Source organism: Nematostella vectensis, chromosome 1 (genome assembly GCF_932526225.1).
Source record: "Nematostella vectensis chromosome 1, jaNemVect1.1, whole genome shotgun sequence".
Classification (NCBI taxonomy): Eukaryota; Metazoa; Cnidaria; class Anthozoa; order Actiniaria; family Edwardsiidae; genus Nematostella; species Nematostella vectensis.
Window position 1 is genome coordinate 2,444,142 of NC_064034.1, and position 20,834 is coordinate 2,464,975.

Here is a 20,834-nt window from a genome sequence, read left to right on the forward strand (position 1 = left end):
TTAATTATTGTACTTTTGTTGTATTTCTTGATTTGAATGGCCTACAATTTGTTGTTTTTATGGAATCCACAGGTAACCCAAATTTTGACTTCTTAGACACACTACAACCGATCACTAAAGAGGTGTTACACAACAATTTGGTACTGCTATGAAGCAAGAAGGCGGGGAAGTTGCTGGCTTGATAGCCACGATACAGTCAAATCTTAGCGAGGATGTGGTCAAAAGTATCAATGGAGTTTTCGAGTTCAAGCTCAATGGAAAAGAACCGGGAACGTGGTATTTAGACCTCAAAAATGGCAAAGGTATGGGATTCTAGCATGCCGTACTTAACTTAATCTAATAAACGCCCACTCTCTAAAGAACACCTCCTTTCTACTAAACACCCCCCCCCCCCCCCCCTAAGCTTACAAGTTTGTATTGAACGCCTCTCTACCAAACACGCCCTTCCCCTCTAAGCTTAAGAACAAAAAGGGATTCTTCAACCTTCAACCTCCAAAAACCTCAAGGCTTGAGAATTGTTGTGGGGGAGGGGTGGGGTATATTCATTTTTTGGGGGGAGGGGTGGGTTTAACTTTGCAGCCGTTTGCCATATAGAAACCGAGGGAATTCTTGTTTTTCGATTTTATATAGAATAAATTTTGGAAGCGATAAACTATCGCAAAAAAAAGCGGGAGATTTGATGCTCAACGCAGGAGAGTGGGAGAAGGGGTCCAAAATCTTGAGACTCCTGCATAATGCGGGAGAGTTGACAAGTATGATTCCAGTAATATAAGTAATTCAAATTTTACTTAACTTAAATCCCTTATCTAAGCGAGAATGTAATAAAACGCTTGCTATGGAGGCTATAAATTATTTTAACGTGATCCTGACTGATATAAGAACCCTACTGCACTTGTGTTTGTTAGATCCCCACTACACTTGTGTTTGTTAGATCCCCACTACACTTGTGTTTGTTAGATCCCCACTACACTTGTGTTTGTTAGATCCCCACTACACATGTGTTTGTTAGATCCCCACTACACTTGTGTTTGTTAGATCCCCACTACACTTGTGTTTGTTAGATCCCCACTACACTTGTGTTTGTTATATCCCCACTACACTTGTGTTTGTTAGATCCCCACTACACTTGTGTTTGTTAGATCCCCACTAAACTTGTGTCTGTTAGATCCCCACTACACATGTGTTTGTTAGATCCCCACTACACTTGTGTTTGTTAGATCCTCACTACACTTGTGTTTGTTAGATCCCCACTACACTTGTGTTTGTTAGATCCCCACTACACTTGTGTTTGTTATATCCCCACAACACTTGTGTTTGTTAGATCCCCACTACACTTGTGTTTGTTAGAACCCCACTACACTTGTGTTTGTTAGATCCCCACTACACTTGTGTTTGTTAGATCCCCACTACACTTGTGTTTGTTAGATCCCCACTACACTTGTGTTTGTTAGATCCCCACCACACTTGTGTTTGTTAGATCCCCACCACACTTGTGTTTGTTAGATCCCCACTACACTTGTGTTTGATAGATCCCCACTACACTTGTGTTTGTTAGATCCCCACCACACTTGTGTTTGTTAGATCCCCACTACACTTGTGTTTGATAGATCCCCACTACACTTGTGTTTGTTAGATCCCCACTACACTTGTGTTTGTTAGATCCCCACCACACTTGTGTTTGTTAGATCCCCACTACACTTGCGTTTGTTAGATCCCCACTACACTTGTGTTTGTTAGATCCCCACTACACTTGTGTTTGATAGATCCCCACTACACTTGTGTTTGTTAGATCCCCACTACACTTGCGTTTGTTAGATCCCCACTACACTTGTGTTTGTTAGATCCCCACTACACTTGTGTTTGATAGATCCCCACTACACTTGCGTTTGTTAGATCCCCACTACACTTGTGTTTGTCAGATCCCCACTACACTTGTGTTTGTTAGATCCCCACTACACTTGTTTGTTAGATCCCCACTACACTTGTGATTGTTAGATCCCCACTACACTTGTGTTTGTTAGATCCCCACTACACTTGTGTTTGATAGATCCCACTACACTTGTGTTTGTTAGATCCCCACTACACTTGTGTTTGTTAGATCCCCACTACACTTGTGTTTGTTAGATCCCCACTACACTTGTGTTTGATAGAACCCTACTACACTTGTGTTTGTTAGATCCCCACTACACTTGTGTTTGTTAGATCCCCACTACACTTGTGTTTGTTATATCCCCACTACACTTGTGTTTGTTATATCCCCACAACACTTGTGTTTGTTAGATCCCCACTACACTTGTGTTTGTTAGATCCCCACTACACATGTGTTTGTTAGATCCCCACTACACTTGTGTTTGTTAGATCCCCACTACACTTGTGTTTGTTAGATCCCCACTGACTACACATGTGTTTGTTAGATCCCCACTACACTTGTGTTTGTTAGATCCCCACTGACTACACATGTGTTTGTTAGATCCCCACTACACTTGTGTTTGTTAGATCCCCACTACACATGTGTTTGTTAGATCCCCACTACACTTGTGTTTGTTAGATCCCCACTACACTTGTGTTTGTTAGATCCCCACTGACTACACATGTGTTTGTTAGATCCCCACTACACTTGTGTTTGTTAGATCCCCACTGACTACACATGTGTTTGTTAGATCCCCACTACACTTGTGTTTGTTAGATCCCCACTACACTTGTGTTTGATAGATCCCACTACACTTGTGTTTGTTAGATCCCCACTACACTTGTGTTTGTTAGATCCCCACTACACTTGTGTTTGTTAGATCCCCACTACACTTGTGTTTGTTAGATCCCCACTACACTTGTGTTTGTTATATCCCCACTACACTTGTGTTTGTTATATCCCCACAACACTTGTGTTTGTTAGATCCCCACTACACTTGTGTTTGATAGATCCCCACTACACTTGTGTTTGTTAGATCCCCACTACACTTGTGTTTGTTAGATCCTAACTACACTTGTGTTTGTTAGATCCCCACTACACTTGTGTTTGTTAGATCCCCACTACACTTGTGTTTGTTATATCCCCACAACACTTGTGTTTGTTAGATCCCCACTACACTTGTGTTTGTTAGAACCCCACTACACATGTGTTTGTTAGATCCCCACTACACTTGTGTTTGTTAGATCCCCACTACACTTGTGTTTGTTAGATCCCCACTACACTTGTTTGTTATATCCCCACTACACTTGTGTTTGTTAGATCCCCACTACACTTGTGTTTGTTAGATCCCCACTACACTTGTGTTTGTTAGATCCCCACTACACTTGTGTTTGTTAGATCCCCACTACACTTGTGTTTGTTAGATCCCCACTACAATTGTGTTTGTTAAAACCACACAACACATGTGTTTGTTAGATCCCCACTACCCTTGTGTTTGTTAGATCCCCACTACACTTGTTTGTTAGATCCCCACTACACTTGTTTGTTAGATCCCCACTACACTTGTGTTTGTTAGATCCCCACTACACTTGTGTTTGATAGATCCCCACAACACTTGTGTTTGTTAGATCCCCACTACACTTGTGTTTGTTAGAACCCCACTACACTTGTGTTTGTTAGATCCCCACTACACTTGTTTGTTAGATCCCCACTACACTTGTGTTTGATAGATCCCCACAACACTTGTGTTTGTTAGATCCCCACTACACTTGTGTTTGTTAGATCCCCACTACACTTGTGTTTGTTAGATCCCCACTACACTTGTGTTTGTTAGATCCCCACTGCAACTGTGTTTGTTAGATCCCCACTACACTTGTGTTTGTTAGATCCCCACTACACTTGTGTTTGTTAGATCCCCACTACACTTGTGTTTGTTAGATCCCCACTACACTTGTGTTTGTTAGATCCCCACTAAACTTGTGTCTGTTAGATCCCCACTACACTTGTGTTTGTTAGATCCCCACTACACTTGTGTTTGATAGATCCCCACAACACTTGTGTTTGTTAGATCCCCACTACACTTGTGTTTGTTAGAACCCCACTACACTTGTGTTTGTTAGATCCCCACTACACTTGTTTGTTAGATCCCCACTACACTTGTGTTTGATAGATCCCCACAACACTTGTGTTTGTTAGATCCCCACCACACTTGTGTTTGTTAGATCCCCACTACACTTGTGTTTGATAGATCCCCACTACACTTGTGTTTGTTAGATCCCCACCACACTTGTGTTTGTTAGATCCCCACTACACTTGTGTTTGATAGATCCCCACTACACTTGTGTTTGTTAGATCCCCACTACACTTGTGTTTGTTAGATCCCCACCACACTTGTGTTTGTTAGATCCCCACTACACTTGCGTTTGTTAGATCCCCACTACACTTGTGTTTGTTAGATCCCCACTACACTTGTGTTTGATAGATCCCCACTACACTTGTGTTTGTTAGATCCCCACTACACTTGCGTTTGTTAGATCCCCACTACACTTGTGTTTGTTAGATCCCCACTACACTTGGTTTGATAGATCCCCACTACACTTGCGTTTGTTAGATCCCCACTACACTTGTGTTTGTTAGATCCCCACTGACTACACATGTGTTTGTTAGATCCCCACTACACTTGTGTTTGTTAGATCCCCACTGACTACACATGTGTTTGTTAGATCCCCACTACACTTGTGTTTGTTAGATCCCCACTACACATGTGTTTGTTAGATCCCCACTACACTTGTGTTTGTTAGATCCCCACTACACTTGTGTTTGATAGATCCCACTACACTTGTGTTTGTTAGATCCCCACTACACTTGTGTTTGTTAGATCCCCACTACACTTGTGTTTGTTAGATCCCCACTACACTTGTGTTTGTTAGATCCCCACTACACTTGTGTTTGTTATATCCCCACTACACTTGTGTTTGTTATATCCCCACAACACTTGTGTTTGTTAGATCCCCACTACACTTGTGTTTGATAGATCCCCACTACACTTGTGTTTGTTAGATCCCCACTACACTTGTGTTTGTTAGATCCTCACTACACTTGTGTTTGTTAGATCCCCACTACACTTGTGTTTGTTAGATCCCCACTACACTTGTGTTTGTTATATCCCCACAACACTTGTGTTTGTTAGATCCCCACTACACTTGTGTTTGTTAGAACCCCACTACACATGTGTTTGTTAGATCCCCACTACACTTGTGTTTGTTAGATCCCCACTACACTTGTGTTTGTTAGATCCCCACTACACTTGTTTGTTATATCCCCACTACACTTGTGTTTGTTAGATCCCCACTACACTTGTGTTTGTTAGATCCCCACTACACTTGTGTTTGTTAGATCCCCACTACACTTGTGTTTGTTAGATCCCCACTACACTTGTGTTTGTTAGATCCCCACTACAATTGTGTTTGTTAAAACCACACAACACATGTGTTTGTTAGATCCCCACTACCCTTGTGTTTGTTAGATCCCCACTACACTTGTTTGTTAGATCCCCACTACACTTGTTTGTTAGATCCCCACTACACTTGTGTTTGTTAGATCCCCACTACACTTGTGTTTGATAGATCCCCACAACACTTGTGTTTGTTAGATCCCCACTACACTTGTGTTTGTTAGAACCCCACTACACTTGTGTTTGTTAGATCCCCACTACACTTGTGTTTGATAGATCCCCACAACACTTGTGTTTGTTAGATCCCCACTACACTTGTGTTTGTTAGATCCCCACTACACTTGTGTTTGTTAGATCCCCACTACACTTGTGTTTGTTAGATCCCCACTGCACTTGTGTTTGTTAGATCCCCACTACACTTGTGTTTGTTAGATCCCCACTACACTTGTGTTTGTTAGATCCCCACTACACTTGTGTTTGTTAGATCCCCACTACACTTGTGTTTGTTAGATCCCCACTAAACTTGTGTTTGTTAGATCCCCACTGACTACACATGTGTTTGTTAGATCCCCACTACACTTGTGTTTGTTAGATCCCCACTGACTACACATGTGTTTGTTAGATCCCCACTACACTTGTGTTTGTTAGATCCCCACTACACATGTGTTTGTTAGATCCCCACTACACTTGTGTTTGTTAGATCCCCACTACACTTGTGTTTGATAGATCCCACTACACTTGTGTTTGTTAGATCCCCACTACACTTGTGTTTGTTAGATCCCCACTACACTTGTGTTTGTTAGATCCCCACTACACTTGTGTTTGTTAGATCCCCACTACACTTGTGTTTGTTATATCCCCACTACACTTGTGTTTGTTATATCCCCACAACACTTGTGTTTGTTAGATCCCCACTACACTTGTGTTTGATAGATCCCCACTACACTTGTGTTTGTTAGATCCCCACTACACTTGTGTTTGTTAGATCCTCACTACACTTGTGTTTGTTAGATCCCCACTACACTTGTGTTTGTTAGATCCCCACTACACTTGTGTTTGTTATATCCCCACAACACTTGTGTTTGTTAGATCCCCACTACACTTGTGTTTGTTAGAACCCCACTACACATGTGTTTGTTAGATCCCCACTACACTTGTGTTTGTTAGATCCCCACTACACTTGTGTTTGTTAGATCCCCACTACACTTGTTTGTTATATCCCCACTACACTTGTGTTTGTTAGATCCCCACTACACTTGTGTTTGTTAGATCCCCACTACACTTGTGTTTGTTAGATCCCCACTACACTTGTGTTTGTTAGATCCCCACTACACTTGTGTTTGTTAGATCCCCACTACAATTGTGTTTGTTAAAACCACACAACACATGTGTTTGTTAGATCCCCACTACCCTTGTGTTTGTTAGATCCCCACTACACTTGTTTGTTAGATCCCCACTACACTTGTTTGTTAGATCCCCACTACACTTGTGTTTGTTAGATCCCCACTACACTTGTGTTTGATAGATCCCCACAACACTTGTGTTTGTTAGATCCCCACTACACTTGTGTTTGTTAGAACCCCACTACACTTGTGTTTGTTAGATCCCCACTACACTTGTTTGTTAGATCCCCACTACACTTGTGTTTGATAGATCCCCACAACACTTGTGTTTGTTAGATCCCCACTACACTTGTGTTTGTTAGATCCCCACTACACTTGTGTTTGTTAGATCCCCACTACACTTGTGTTTGTTAGATCCCCACTGCACTTGTGTTTGTTAGATCCCCACTACACTTGTGTTTGTTAGATCCCCACTACACTTGTGTTTGTTAGATCCCCACTACACTTGTGTTTGTTAGATCCCCACTACACTTGTGTTTGTTAGATCCCCACTAAACTTGTGTCTGTTAGATCCCCACTACACTTGTGTTTGTTAGATCCCCACTACACTTGTGTTTGATAGATCCCCACAACACTTGTGTTTGTTAGATCCCCACTACACTTGTGTTTGTTAGAACCCCACTACACTTGTGTTTGTTAGATCCCCACTACACTTGTTTGTTAGATCCCCACTACACTTGTGTTTGATAGATCCCCACAACACTTGTGTTTGTTAGATCCCCACCACACTTGTGTTTGTTAGATCCCCACTACACTTGTGTTTGATAGATCCCCACTACACTTGTGTTTGTTAGATCCCCACCACACTTGTGTTTGTTAGATCCCCACTACACTTGTGTTTGATAGATCCCCACTACACTTGTGTTTGTTAGATCCCCACTACACTTGTGTTTGTTAGATCCCCACCACACTTGTGTTTGTTAGATCCCCACTACACTTGCGTTTGTTAGATCCCCACTACACTTGTGTTTGTTAGATCCCCACTAACACTTTCCCATTTAAAAATGTACTTTCCCATTTAAATGTGTACTTTTGCGAGATCGTTGTTTTCACGTCCTTAAACCGCGGGTCAACCAATCAGAGACCGTCACTTCAATAGCCTTAATTCAACGCGTCTGGAGAACGCCAGTCAGCCAATGAAATGATCTTGAAATTTGAGCCTTCGTGATTCCGCGTTCTTCGACGCGACTTGACCAATCACACGGAATCATTCTTATCCCGCAAAAAGGTCAATACAAATAGCCTTCTGTCAACAGATGCAGATTGCCGGTGATAACGATAATTAACGCGGACTAGGGGTCAGAAGAGATCAAATGGAGAAGATGACTTTAGAAAATGAAAGGAGTAGCCTTACATCTTCAAAACTACGTATAGTACTCGAACTTTAACAAGTCATTAAACAAGCTATTTCTAAAACCAACACCAAGGACACTCGAATTGGCTTACCCTAGTAATGACCTTTTTCTTCTTTGCACAGCTCTCCCAGAATCTCTTTTCGCTATACCAAAAATGTCATGTCTTTCTGTGAACAATTCACCAAGTGGGTATTTTTAGTGTTCCCAGGTCGGACTAATCATACTTGATCTCAATGAACCAAAGACTTGTGATGGCGCGAAACGAAATTGGCGCCCTTTTAGTCCCGTGGCTTGGCTCGATCACGGCTGTATCCAGCCCAAATTTGTCTGCCATCCAAATCAAATATTGTTCTTTTTGCCATAGGTTTCATCCAAGAATGACCCATTCGTATTGTTCTCATTATAAAAAGATGCAGGAGAGAAATCTTCTAGCTCACGCTGCACATGATGCCGTGTAACACGAGATCTCAGGGTATGGAATGAATTGATAAACAATTTACTGTTTCAACAGATTCGGATTATACAGCAAATCAAAGTGCGTTTTCGAACGCAGAACGTGCAATCTGTAATATAGGTGAACTCGAAAAATACCACCGTGTTTCGAAGCAATCACATACGAAAAACCCCTTTAATAAAGCAAACCTCTAACTACTGAAACATCTCACCGAAACGTGAAAGAGGAAGATAGTATACAACATCATCATTTATTACAAGGAGAACGAATAAAAGCCAATCACATTCCCAATCAGTGCGTTTGCAGACGCAACGAGTGTCTAGGATCGATTTACAAAGCTACATAGGCATGGAAAGCCGGTAAAAATTTTAGTGTACTATGTATCTAAAGTGACTAGCCTTTAAACAATATATCGGCGTTTTCTTACTTTGTAAGTCAAGCACGCAAAATGTTTTTTTCATTTCACAGAGATCGGACATAGCCATGCGTTATATTTTCTTCTCGATAGACACTCAAGAGTAGGCTTTGAAAACAAACCGGAAACTGTGCGTTTTAAAGACGCAGGCTAGTCAATAGTGTGAAAGAATCTAATTTTCGGTACGAGAAACACATTATGACGTTTGTAATTGGTTGTTAGAAGACGAGGTTGATACGAGGTTGATACAACTTTCTTATTCAAACATCAAAAGCAAGCTGTTATAAGTTGATTTACGTCTAGTTATGTGCTTTGGGAAAGCACCTGACTCCGGGACAGATGGAGCACCAAAGGTTGAGCTCTCTGTTGGTGGTCATATGATATGATTAACAAACTGCTATCTTGTAAGCTAGGAGATAAGGCCCGAGCTAGGGAGCTTTGCTCTTGGCACACAAGCATTCCAAGCACCAGTCGAGCAAAAGAGCGCATCAATATAATTCTAGAGAAAAATCAAAAGATTTGAACAGATAATCTGTTTAAAAGAATTTAGCCTATTATCATCCTACAGTATCGTAGATTCATGCATAGGGACAGTCGGATATTACAGCTTGGTGTTACATTTTTTCAACTTGACAAAGTTAGCACGTGGGAGCCCCAGCACCTATACCCGCGGCTATTTACTCAAGTTGTGGTTGCTTCGAAACATGATGGTATTTTTCGAGTTCACCTATATTACAGATTGCACGTTTCTGCGTTCGAAGACGCACTTACTACGTTTTGATTTGCTGTATAATCAGAATCTGTCAATATTTAATTGCAACAACAGCAAATTGTTTATCAATTCATTCCATACCCTGAGATCTTGTGTTACACGGCATCATGTGCAGCGTGAGCTAGAAGATCTCTTTATAATGAGAACAATACGAATGGGTCATTCTTGGAGGGAACCAATTGCAAAAAGAACGTGCAATCTGTAATATACGTAAGGGGTAACGATGGGTACCTTAAAATTTCGAAAATCTCGCAAAAATTTCGCAAAGTCTCGGAATCTCGGCGTTTTTACGGAAGTCTCGAAGTCTCGTTTTCCCCCCCCCGACATTTTAGGGTCTTGGAGCCTCTTTTTTCTACCACGTTCTCGGAGTCTCTGTTAAACGCGATCTGTTTTATGTTGTTACTGCTAAGGGTTTCCCTCTTTTTCGAGTCTCGAGTCTTAAGCCTTTCCGCTCTAGCTATTCTTTTTCAACTAATGTCTATGACATACCTCGAGCAAGTTATCTGATGTCCTAACACAAGCTAGTAAAAGCTCGGACACGGATTCCGAAATTTGACTTAAAGTCTCGGGCTCGGATTCTAAAACGCGGTCTCGGCGCCTCGGCAAATCTCGAACTTACTCATCGCTACCCCTAAAAGGGGTCTCTAGAACGCGCCAACATCCCAGAACATCGGCTTTATTCTCAAAGCGTATTGTTCACTGTTTATTGGCAACAAAATGTCTAGTTCTCGGATAAACAACTACTTTTGGAAAACAGTAATCTGGCGGTGTTTAAAGTTTGCGAGGATATAATATTTTCACTGGCTTTCCATGCCTGTATCTGTCTCTTGATCTCATGCTTGCATGAATATCTAGACCGTTGCATTTTCGAACGCACTAAAGACATGCGATTGGTTTTATCCTAAGGGATAAATTACTTGACATTGTTATTTATACCCTGCTTATACTCAAGCTCACCAAACTATAGACAAAAATGCTCAATGAAATAAATTGTAGTCCACTACTTTGAATGTAAACCCAGGATGGTGACATGAATGTAGGAAATATTATGAACTTATACCCAAAATAAAGCAAACCAAAAGCACATAACTAGCTTTAAAGACGTAAATCAACTATAAATCAACTAAGAACAGCTTGCTTTGATGTTTGAACAAGAAAAATTATATCATGTTCTTACAAGCAATTACAAGCGCCATGTGTTTCTTGTACCGAAAATTAGATTCTTCTACACTATTGACTAGCCTGCGTCTTTAAAACGCACACTTTCCGGTTTGTTCGGGCCTTATCTCCTAGCTTACAAGATAGCAGTTTTTTAATCATATCATATGACCACCAACAGAGAGCTCAACCTTTGGTGCTCCATCTGTCCCGGAGTCGGGTGCTTCCCCAAAGCACATAACTAGACGTAAATCAACTTATAACAGCTTGCTTTCGATGTTTGAATAAGAAAGTTGTATCAACCTCGTCTTCTAACAACCAATTACAAACGTCATAATGTGTTTCTCGTACCGAAAATTAGATTCTTTCACACTATTGACTAGCCTGCGTCTTTAAAACGCACAGTTTCCGGTTTGTTTTCAAAGCCTACTCTTGAGTGTCTATCGAGAAGTATAACGCATGGCTATGTCCGATCTCTGTGAAATGAACAAAACATTTTGCGTGCTTGACTTACAAAGTAAGAAAACGCCGATATATTGTTTAAAGGCTAGTCACTTTAGATACATAGTACACTAAAATTTTTACCGGCTTTCCATGCCTATGTAGCTTTGTAAATCGATCCTAGACACTCGTTGCGTCTGCAAACGCACTGATTGGGAATGTGATTGGCTTTTATTCGTTCTCCTTGTAATAAATGATGATGTTGTATACTATCTTCCTCTTTCACGTTTCGGTGAGATGTTTCAGTAGTTAGAGGTTTGCTTTATTAAAGGGGTTTTCCGTATGTGATTGCTTCGAAACACGATGGTATTTTTCGAGTTCACCTATATTACAGATTGCACGTTCTGCGTTCGAAAACGCACTTTGATTTGCTGTATAATCCGAATCTGTTGAAACAGTAAATTGTTTATCAATTCATTCCATACCCTGAGATCTCGTGTTACACGGCATCATGTGCAGCGTGAGCTAGAAGATTTCTCTCCTGCATCTTTTTATAATGAGAACAATACGAATGGGTCATTCTTGGATGAAACCTATGGCAAAAAGAACAATATTTGATTTGGATGGCAGACAAATTTGGGCTGGATACAGCCGTGATCGAGCCAAGCCACGGGACTAAAAGGGCGCCAATTTCGTTTCGCGCCATCACAAGTCTTTGGTTCATTGAGATCAAGTATGATTAGTCCGACCTGGGAACACTAAAAATACCCACTTGGTGAATTGTTCACAGAAAGACATGACATTTTTGGTATAGCGAAAAGAGATTCTGGGAGAGCTGTGCAAAGAAGAAAAAGGTCATTACTAGGGTAAGCCAATTCGAGTGTCCTTGGTGTTGGTTTTAGAAATAGCTTGTTTAATGACTTGTTAAAGTTCGAGTACTATACGTAGTTTTGAAGATGTAAGGCTACTCCTTTTATTTTCTAAAGTCATCTTCTCCATTTGATCTCTTCTGACCCCTAGTCCGCGTTAATTATCGTTATCACCGGCAATCTGCATCTGTTGACAGAAGGCTATTTGTATTAACCTTTTTGCGGGATAAGAATGATTCCGTGTGATTGGTCAAGTCGCGTCGAAGAACGCGGAATCACGAAGGCTCAAATTTCAAGATCATTTCATTGGCTGACTGGCGTTCTCCAGACGCGTTGAATTAAGGCTATTGAAGTGACGGTCTCTGATTGGTTGACCCGCGTTTTGAGGACGTGAAAACAACGCTCTCGCAAAAGTACACATTTAAATGGGAAAGTACATTTTTAAATGGGGAAGTGTTCACTACACTTGTGTTTGATAGATCCCCACTACACTTGTGTTTGTTAGATCCCCACTACACTTGCGTTTGTTAGATCCCCACTACACTTGTGTTTGTTAGATCCCCACTACACTTGGTTTGATAGATCCCCACTACACTTGCGTTTGTTAGATCCCCACTACACTTGTGTTTGTTAGATCCCCACTACACTTGTGTTTGATAGATCCCCACTACACTTGCGTTTGTTAGATCCCCACTACACTTGTGTTTGTTAGATCCCCACTACACTTGTGTTTGTTAGATCCCCACTACACTTGTTTGTTAGATCCCCACTACACTTGTGATTGTTAGATCCCCACTACACTTGTGTTTGTTAGATCCCCACTACACTTGTGTTTGATAGATCCCACTACACTTGTGTTTGTTAGATCCCCACTACACTTGTGTTTGTTAGATCCCCACTACACTTGTGTTTGTTAGATCCCCACTACACTTGTGTTTGATAGAACCCTACTACACTTGTGTTTGTTAGATCCCCACTACACTTGTGTTTGTTAGATCCCCACTACACTTGTGTTTGTTATATCCCCACTACACTTGTGTTTGTTATATCCCCACAACACTTGTGTTTGTTAGATCCCCACTACACTTGTGTTTGTTAGATCCCCACTACACATGTGTTTGTTAGATCCCCACTACACTTGTGTTTGTTAGATCCCCACTACACTTGTGTTTGTTAGATCCCCACTGACTACACATGTGTTTGTTAGATCCCCACTACACTTGTGTTTGTTAGATCCCCACTGACTACACATGTGTTTGTTAGATCCCCACTACACTTGTGTTTGTTAGATCCCCACTACACTTGTGTTTGTTAGATCCCCACTACACTTGTGTTTGATAGATCCCACTACACTTGTGTTTGTTATATCCCCACTACACTTGTGTTTGTTAGATCCCCACTACACTTGTGTTTGTTAGATCCCCACTGACTACACTTGTGTTTGTTAGATCCCCACTACACTTGTGTTTGTTAGATCCCCACTGACTACACATGTGTTTGTTAGATCCCCACTACACTTGTGTTTGTTAGATCCCCACTACACTTGTGTTTGTTAGATCCCCACTACACTTGTGTTTGATAGATCCCACTACACTTGTGTTTGTTAGATCCCCACTACACTTGTGTTTGTTAGATCCCCACTACACTTGTGTTTGTTAGATCCCCACTACACTTGTGTTTGTTATATCCCCACTACACTTGTGTTTGTTATATCCCCACAACACTTGTGTTTGTTAGATCCCCACTACACTTGTGTTTGTTAGATCCCCACTACACTTGTGTTTGTTAGATCCCCACTACACTTGTGTTTGATAGATCCCCACAACACTTGTGTTTGTTAGATCCCCACTACACTTGTGTTTGTTAGAACCCCACTACACATGTGTTTGTTAGATCCCCACTACACTTGTGTTTGTTAGATCCCCACTACACTTGTGTTTGTTAGATCCCCACTACACTTGTTTGTTATATCCCTACTACACTTGTGTTTGTTAGATCCCCACTACACTTGTGTTTGTTAGATCCCCACTACACTTGTGTTTGTTAGATCCCCACTACACTTGTGTTTGTTAGATCCCTACTACACTTGTGTTTGTTAGATCCCCACTACACTTGTGTTTGTTAGATCCCCACTACACTTGTGTTTGTTAGAACCCCACTACACTTGTGTTTGTTAGATCCCCACTACACTTGTTTGTTAGATCCCCACTACACTTGTGTTTGATAGATCCCCACTACACTTGTGTTTGTTAGATCCCCACTACACTTGCGTTTGTTAGATCCCCACTACACTTGTGTTTGTTAGATCCCCACTACACTTGGTTTGATAGATCCCCACTACACTTGCGTTTGTTAGATCCCCACTACACTTGTGTTTGTTAGATCCCCACTACACTTGTGTTTGTTAGATCCCCACTACACTTGTGTTTGTTAGATCCCCACTACACTTGTGTTTGTTAGATCCCCACTAAACTTGTGTCTGTTAGATCCCCACTACACTTGTGTTTGTTAGATCCCCACTACACTTGTGTTTGTTAGATCCCCACTACACTTGTGTTTGTTAGATCCCCACTACACTTGTGTTTGTTAGATCCCCACTACACTTGTGTTTGTTAGATCCCCACCACACTTGTGTTTGTTAGATCCCCACTACACTTGTGTTTGTTAGATCCCCACAACACTTGTGTTTGTTAGAACCCCACTACACTTGTGTTTGTTAGATCCCCACTACACTTGTGTTTGTTAGAACCCTACTACACTTGTGTTTGTTAAAACCCCACTACACTTGTGTTTGTTAGAACCCCACTTCACTTGTGTTTGTTAGATCCCCACTACACTTGTTTGTTAGATCCCCACTACACTTGTGTTTGATAGATCCCCACTACACATGTGTTTGTTAGATCCCCACTACACTTGTGTTTGTTAGATCCCCACTACCCTTGTGTTTGTTAGATCCCCACTACACTTGTGTTTGTTAGATCCCCACTACCCTTGTGTTTGTTAGATCCCCACTACACTTGTGTTTGTTAGATCCCCACTAACACTTGTGTTTGTTATATCCCCACAACACTTGTGTTTGTTAGATCCCCACTACACTTGTGTTTGTTAGATCCCCACTACCCTTGTGTTTGTTAGATCCCCACTACACTTGTGTTTGTTAGATCCCCACTACACTTGTGTTTGTTAAAACCCCACTACACTTGTGTTTGTTAGATCCCCACTACACTTGTGTTTGTTAGATCCCCACTACACTTGTGTTTGTTAGATCCCCACTACACTTGTGTTTGTTAGATCCCCACTAACACTTGTGTTTGTTATATCCCCACAACACTTGTGTTTGTTAGATCCCCACTACACTTGTGTTTGTTAAAACCCCACTACACTTGTGTTTGTTAGATCCCCACTACACTTGTGTTTGTTAGATCCCCACTACCCTTGTGTTTGTTAGATCCCCACTACCCTTGTGTTTGTTAGATCCCCACTACACTTGTGTTTGTTAAAACCTTACTACACTTGTGTTTGTTAGATCCCCACCACACTTGTGTTTATTAGATCCCCACCACACTTGTGTTTGTTAGAACCCCACTACACTTGTGTTTGTTAGATCCCCACTACACTTGTGTTTGTTAGAACCCCACTACACTTGTGTTTGTTAGATCCCCACTACACTTGTGTTTGTTAGATCCCCACTACACTTGTGTTTGTTAGATCCCCACTACACTTGTGTTTGTTAGATCCCCACTACACTTGTGTTTGTTAGATCCCCACCACACTTGTGTTTGTTAGATCCCCACTACACTTGTGTTTGTTAGATCCCCACAACACTTGTGTTTGTTAGAACCCCACTACACTTGTGTTTGTTAGATCCCCACTACACTTGTGTTTGTTAGAACCCTACTACACTTGTGTTTGTTAAAACCCCACTACACTTGTGTTTGTTAGAACCCCACTACACTTGTGTTTGTTAGATCCCCACTACACTTGTTTGTTAGATCCCCACTACACTTGTGTTTGATAGATCCCCACTACACATGTGTTTGTTAGATCCCCACTACACTTGTGTTTGTTAGATCCCCACTACCCTTGTGTTTGTTAGATCCCCACTACACTTGTGTTTGTTAGATCCCCACTAACACTTGTGTTTGTTATATCCCCACAACACTTGTGTTTGTTAGATCCCCACTACACTTGTGTTTGTTAGATCCCCACTAGCACTTGTGTTTGTTATATCCCCACAACACTTGTGTTTGTTAGATCCCCACTACACTTGTGTTTGTTAAAACCCCACTACACTTGTGTTTGTTAGATCCCCACTACACTTGTGTTTGTTATATCCCCACAACACTTGTGTTTGTTATATCCCCACTACACTTGTGTTTGTTAGATCCCCACTACACTTGTTTGTTAGATCCCCACTACACTTGTGTTTGTTAGATCCCCACTAACCTTGTGTTTGTTAGATCCCCACTACACTTGTGTTTGTTAAAACCTTACTACACTTGTGTTTGTTAGATCCCCACCACACTTGTGTTTGTTAGATCCCCACCACACTTGTGTTTGTTAGAACCCCACTACACTTGTGTTTGTTAGATCCCCACTACACTTGTGTTTGTTAGAACCCCACTACACTTGTGTTTGTTAGATCCCCACTACACTTGTGTTTGTTAGATCCCCACTACACTTGTGTTTGTTAGATCCCCACTACACTTGTGTTTGCCAGATCCCCACTACACTTGTGTTTGTTAGATCCCCACCACACTTGTGTTTGTTAGAACCCCACTACACTTGTGTTTGTTAGATCCCCACTACACTTGTGTTTGTTAGAACCCCACTACACTTGTGTTTGTTAGATCCCCACTACACTTGTGTTTGTTAGATCCCCACTACACTTTTGTTTGTTAGATCCCCACTACACTTGTGTTTGTTAGATCCCCACTACACTTGTGTTTGTTAGATCCCCACCACACTTGTGTTTGTTAGATCCCCACTACACTTGTGTTTGTTAGATCCCCACAACACTTGTGTTTGTTAGAACCCCACTACACTTGTGTTTGTTAGATCCCCACTACACTTGTGTTTGTTAGAACCCTACTACACTTGTGTTTGTTAAAACCCCACTACACTTGTGTTTGTTAGAACCCCACTACACTTGTGTTTGTTAGATCCCCACTACACTTGTTTGTTAGATCCCCACTACACTTGTGTTTGATAGATCCCCACTACACATGTGTTTGTTAGATCCCCACTACACTTGTGTTTGTTAGATCCCCACTACCCTTGTGTTTGTTAGATCCCCACTACACTTGTGTTTGTTAGATCCCCACTAACACTTGTGTTTGTTATATCCCCACAACACTTGTGTTTGTTAGATCCCCACTACACTTGTGTTTGTTAGATCCCCACTAACACTTGTGTTTGTTATATCCCCACAACACTTGTGTTTGTTAGATCCCCACTACACTTGTGTTTGTTAAAACCCCACTACACTTGTGTTTGTTAGATCCCCACTACACTTGTGTTTGTTATATCCCCACAACACTTGTGTTTGTTATATCCCCACTACACTTGTGTTTGTTAGATCCCCACTACACTTGTTTGTTAGATCCCCACTACACTTGTGTTTGTTAGATCCCCACTACCCTTGTGTTTGTTAGATCCCCACTACACTTGTGTTTGTTAAAACCTTACTACACTTGTGTTTGTTAGATCCCCACCACACTTGTGTTTGTTAGATCCCCACCACACTTGTGTTTGTTAGAACCCCACTACACTTGTGTTTGTTAGATCCCCACTACACTTGTGTTTGTTAGAACCCCACTACACTTGTGTTTGTTAGATCCCCACTACACTTGTGTTTGTTAGATCCCCACTACACTTGTGTTTGTTAGATCCCCACTACACTTGTGTTTGCCAGATCCCCACTACACTTGTGTTTGTTAGATCCCCACTACACTTGTGTTTGTTAGATCCCCACTACACTTGTGTTTGTTAGATCCCCACTACACTTGTGTTTGATAGATCCCCACTACACTTGTGTTTGTTAGATCCCCACTACACTTGTGTTTGTTTGATCCCCACTACACTTGTTTGTTAGATCCCCACTACACTTGTTTGTTAGATCCCCACCACACTTGTCTTTGTTAGATCCCCACTACACTTGTGTTTGTTAGATCCCCACTACACTTGTGTTTGTTAGATCCCCACTACACTTGCCAGGGTATTATTGTTATAGTTTGTGCCCCTCCCTAATTAACGCCTTCTATCTATTGAACGCCCCTGCTTGGACCATCAAAATTTAATAAGCACCCCTGGCGTTTATAGATCATTTAAAGTAAGCGCATAGTTTTTTTTTTAAGAATGCTTTTGCTGTGTTAATGTTTTTAAATTCAATTGATTTTCTTTAGTGCTCTCTTCGAGCCTCATAACGCCGATCAAGGGCAGGATTTATTAGCCTAAATTTTGATGATAAAAACACAAAAATATATCTAATGTTGTGTACAAGGTGCCTTAAATATGTTCCATGTGCAGGACATGCTCTCCATACAGCCGCGTACACAGGGAGATGTGCAGCACCCCTCCTTGGTCGGCAAAAAGTGGCCAATTTCTTATAGAAGGATTGCAATACTATCTTTTTTCCATATGATTCCTATGACTGCGTAAACCCCCCCCCCCCCCCCAGTCATTCCTGGGAACGCGCCTGCCAGATAACCTGATCATGTTACTTTGCATAACCTGAGCTGCTATCCTTGTTGCATTCGAACAGACTCTGGCGTGCAAGCTGAAATGTGCCTAACTATCAAAATAATGCGGCATGCAGATAACTCAATATTCATTGCTATTCAATTACTAGACTTAAGCTTCAGCCATCTGCAGTCATGTCTAGCTTAGGTGTCTTTCTACAATTGAGCAAAAATACACTCTTCCTAGCCCCATGTACTGTTGTAGGGGAATCAATTTTAAAATATATAGTAGCCACCTTATTCACTTGAGTGTCATTTCAGCCAATTTATAGAGGATGTGTGGTTTTATCAATTTAGTCTAACAAATTCTGTTCCTCCTGCCCTCTGGTATCATTTGGGGCCATTCATGTTAAATGAGGGGAGGAGCTGTGTTATAATAGGTGGAGCCATGAAAATGTTTATTGGCAGAAGAAGGGCCTTAATTTTTTAAGGGGGGGGGGCATCCACAGGAAACCATGGGTATTTTCCTCTACGTTTCACTTAGGAGAAAAATAACCCTTGTGGAACAGATAGGAACTAGCACTCTCTAGCCCGGGTATCAGCAGTTATTTAGCACGTCGGCCTTTCACTGCTGTGGACCAGGTTCGAATCCTGGCTCTGACTGGGGATTTTTCTGAGTTCAAGCTTTGATTCGAATTTGTGTTACAAGTGAGTTAAAGTTATTCTCTTGCGTTTTCTGTCTTCTCGGATAAGGACACTAAACCAGAGGGCCCATCTCTTCAAGCTGCACTACACTAACCTGAATCGATAAATGTAAAAGAACCACTGGGGATGCAGTAAACTCTCTGGCAGAGACCACCCTCAGTGACCGTCCTTACTAAGAATACACACAAGAGGACACTTGATGTGGGACCTAGCTCTTTTGTGCCATCAGAATCAGTATAGCTTGTGGAAGTTAGTACAAACTCACTAGCCTGGGTATTATCACTGCCTAGCCTGGGTATCAGCTGGTCTTATACATTTACTAGGTGCAACTCCCGCCTTTCCTATGCTGTAAAAATAGACATAGCCTGTCACAACAATCTCAGAAATCGTACCACATTGAAATGAGACTGATCTTAAACACACCTGTCCTTTATTTGTTTTTGTCTTTTCAGTGCGAAATTATTGTGAATGAGGTCTAGTTAATAACACCATTCTTATTCAAGTTCTTGTTTTATAAGACTAAATTCATTTAGTTGTGCTAGTTTTACATTGGAACAAAAGATGGGATAAGAGTAATTTCTATTGTTATGGCTTTCAAGTTCATATTATCACCAGAAGTTAATGTGTGTTTTTGTTTCTACAGGGGATGTAGGGGCTGGCTCATTTCCAAAGGGAAAACCACATTGCACATTGACTCTCAAGTCGGAGGATTTTGTCAAAATGTTCAAGGGCGAGCTGAACCCCACGCAAGCCTTCATGGCGGGAAAACTAAAGATGAAGGGAAACATGATGATTGCTATGAAACTAGAGAAACTCATGGGCAAATTCAAATCCAAATTATAGATATAGACAAATTGTGTTTCAAACACGCTACGATTTAATTGCACGCAAGAAAACATTGTCCGCACCTGATTCTTGACACTCGTGGTTTTGTGAATTAATTAAATAAAGTGGATGATGTGCGATAAGGAGTGGGTTTTTTTTTTCTACTTTATTTTTTTCTGTGTAGTGAAAAAAAAAATTGTTTTTTAGTTTACCATAAATGGTCTAAAATCTACTCATATTTTCCTTTCAGCCGTGTAACATCATGTAATTTTTGTTTATTTTTTGATTGAATAGATAAATCACTATGGATTAGGTTTGCCTAGAAGTAAGTTAGTACTTTGGCATTCATCAATAAAAGCACTTTCAAAACATCAATTTGCCGTTTGAAAAACGA

At 41.2% G+C, this 20,834-nt stretch overlaps 1 protein-coding gene across 1 annotated transcript; it reads left to right on the plus strand.

Moving 5' to 3' along the window:
• Window positions 1-83: 83 nt before the first annotated feature.
• On the plus strand, window positions 84-20,815 carry LOC125565817 (hydroxysteroid dehydrogenase-like protein 2). Its single transcript, XM_048728406.1, has 2 exons — window positions 84-302; window positions 20,259-20,815. Exons 1-2 carry the CDS (start codon window positions 149-151, stop codon window positions 20,456-20,458), a joined length of 354 nt encoding a protein of 117 aa, XP_048584363.1. The 5' UTR covers window positions 84-148; the 3' UTR covers window positions 20,459-20,815.
• Window positions 20,816-20,834: the final 19 nt, after the last annotated feature.

Bases quoted from the DNA above. Each gene is read 5' to 3' on its own strand.
- LOC125565817 (XM_048728406.1), top strand. From the start codon at position 149: ATGAAGCAAGAAGGCGGGGAAGTTGCTGGCTTGATAGCCACGATACAG. The intron at 303-20,258 runs GTATGGGATTCT...TTGTTTCTACAG, and splicing joins AGACCTCAAAAATGGCAAAG to GGGATGTAGGGGCTGGCTCA.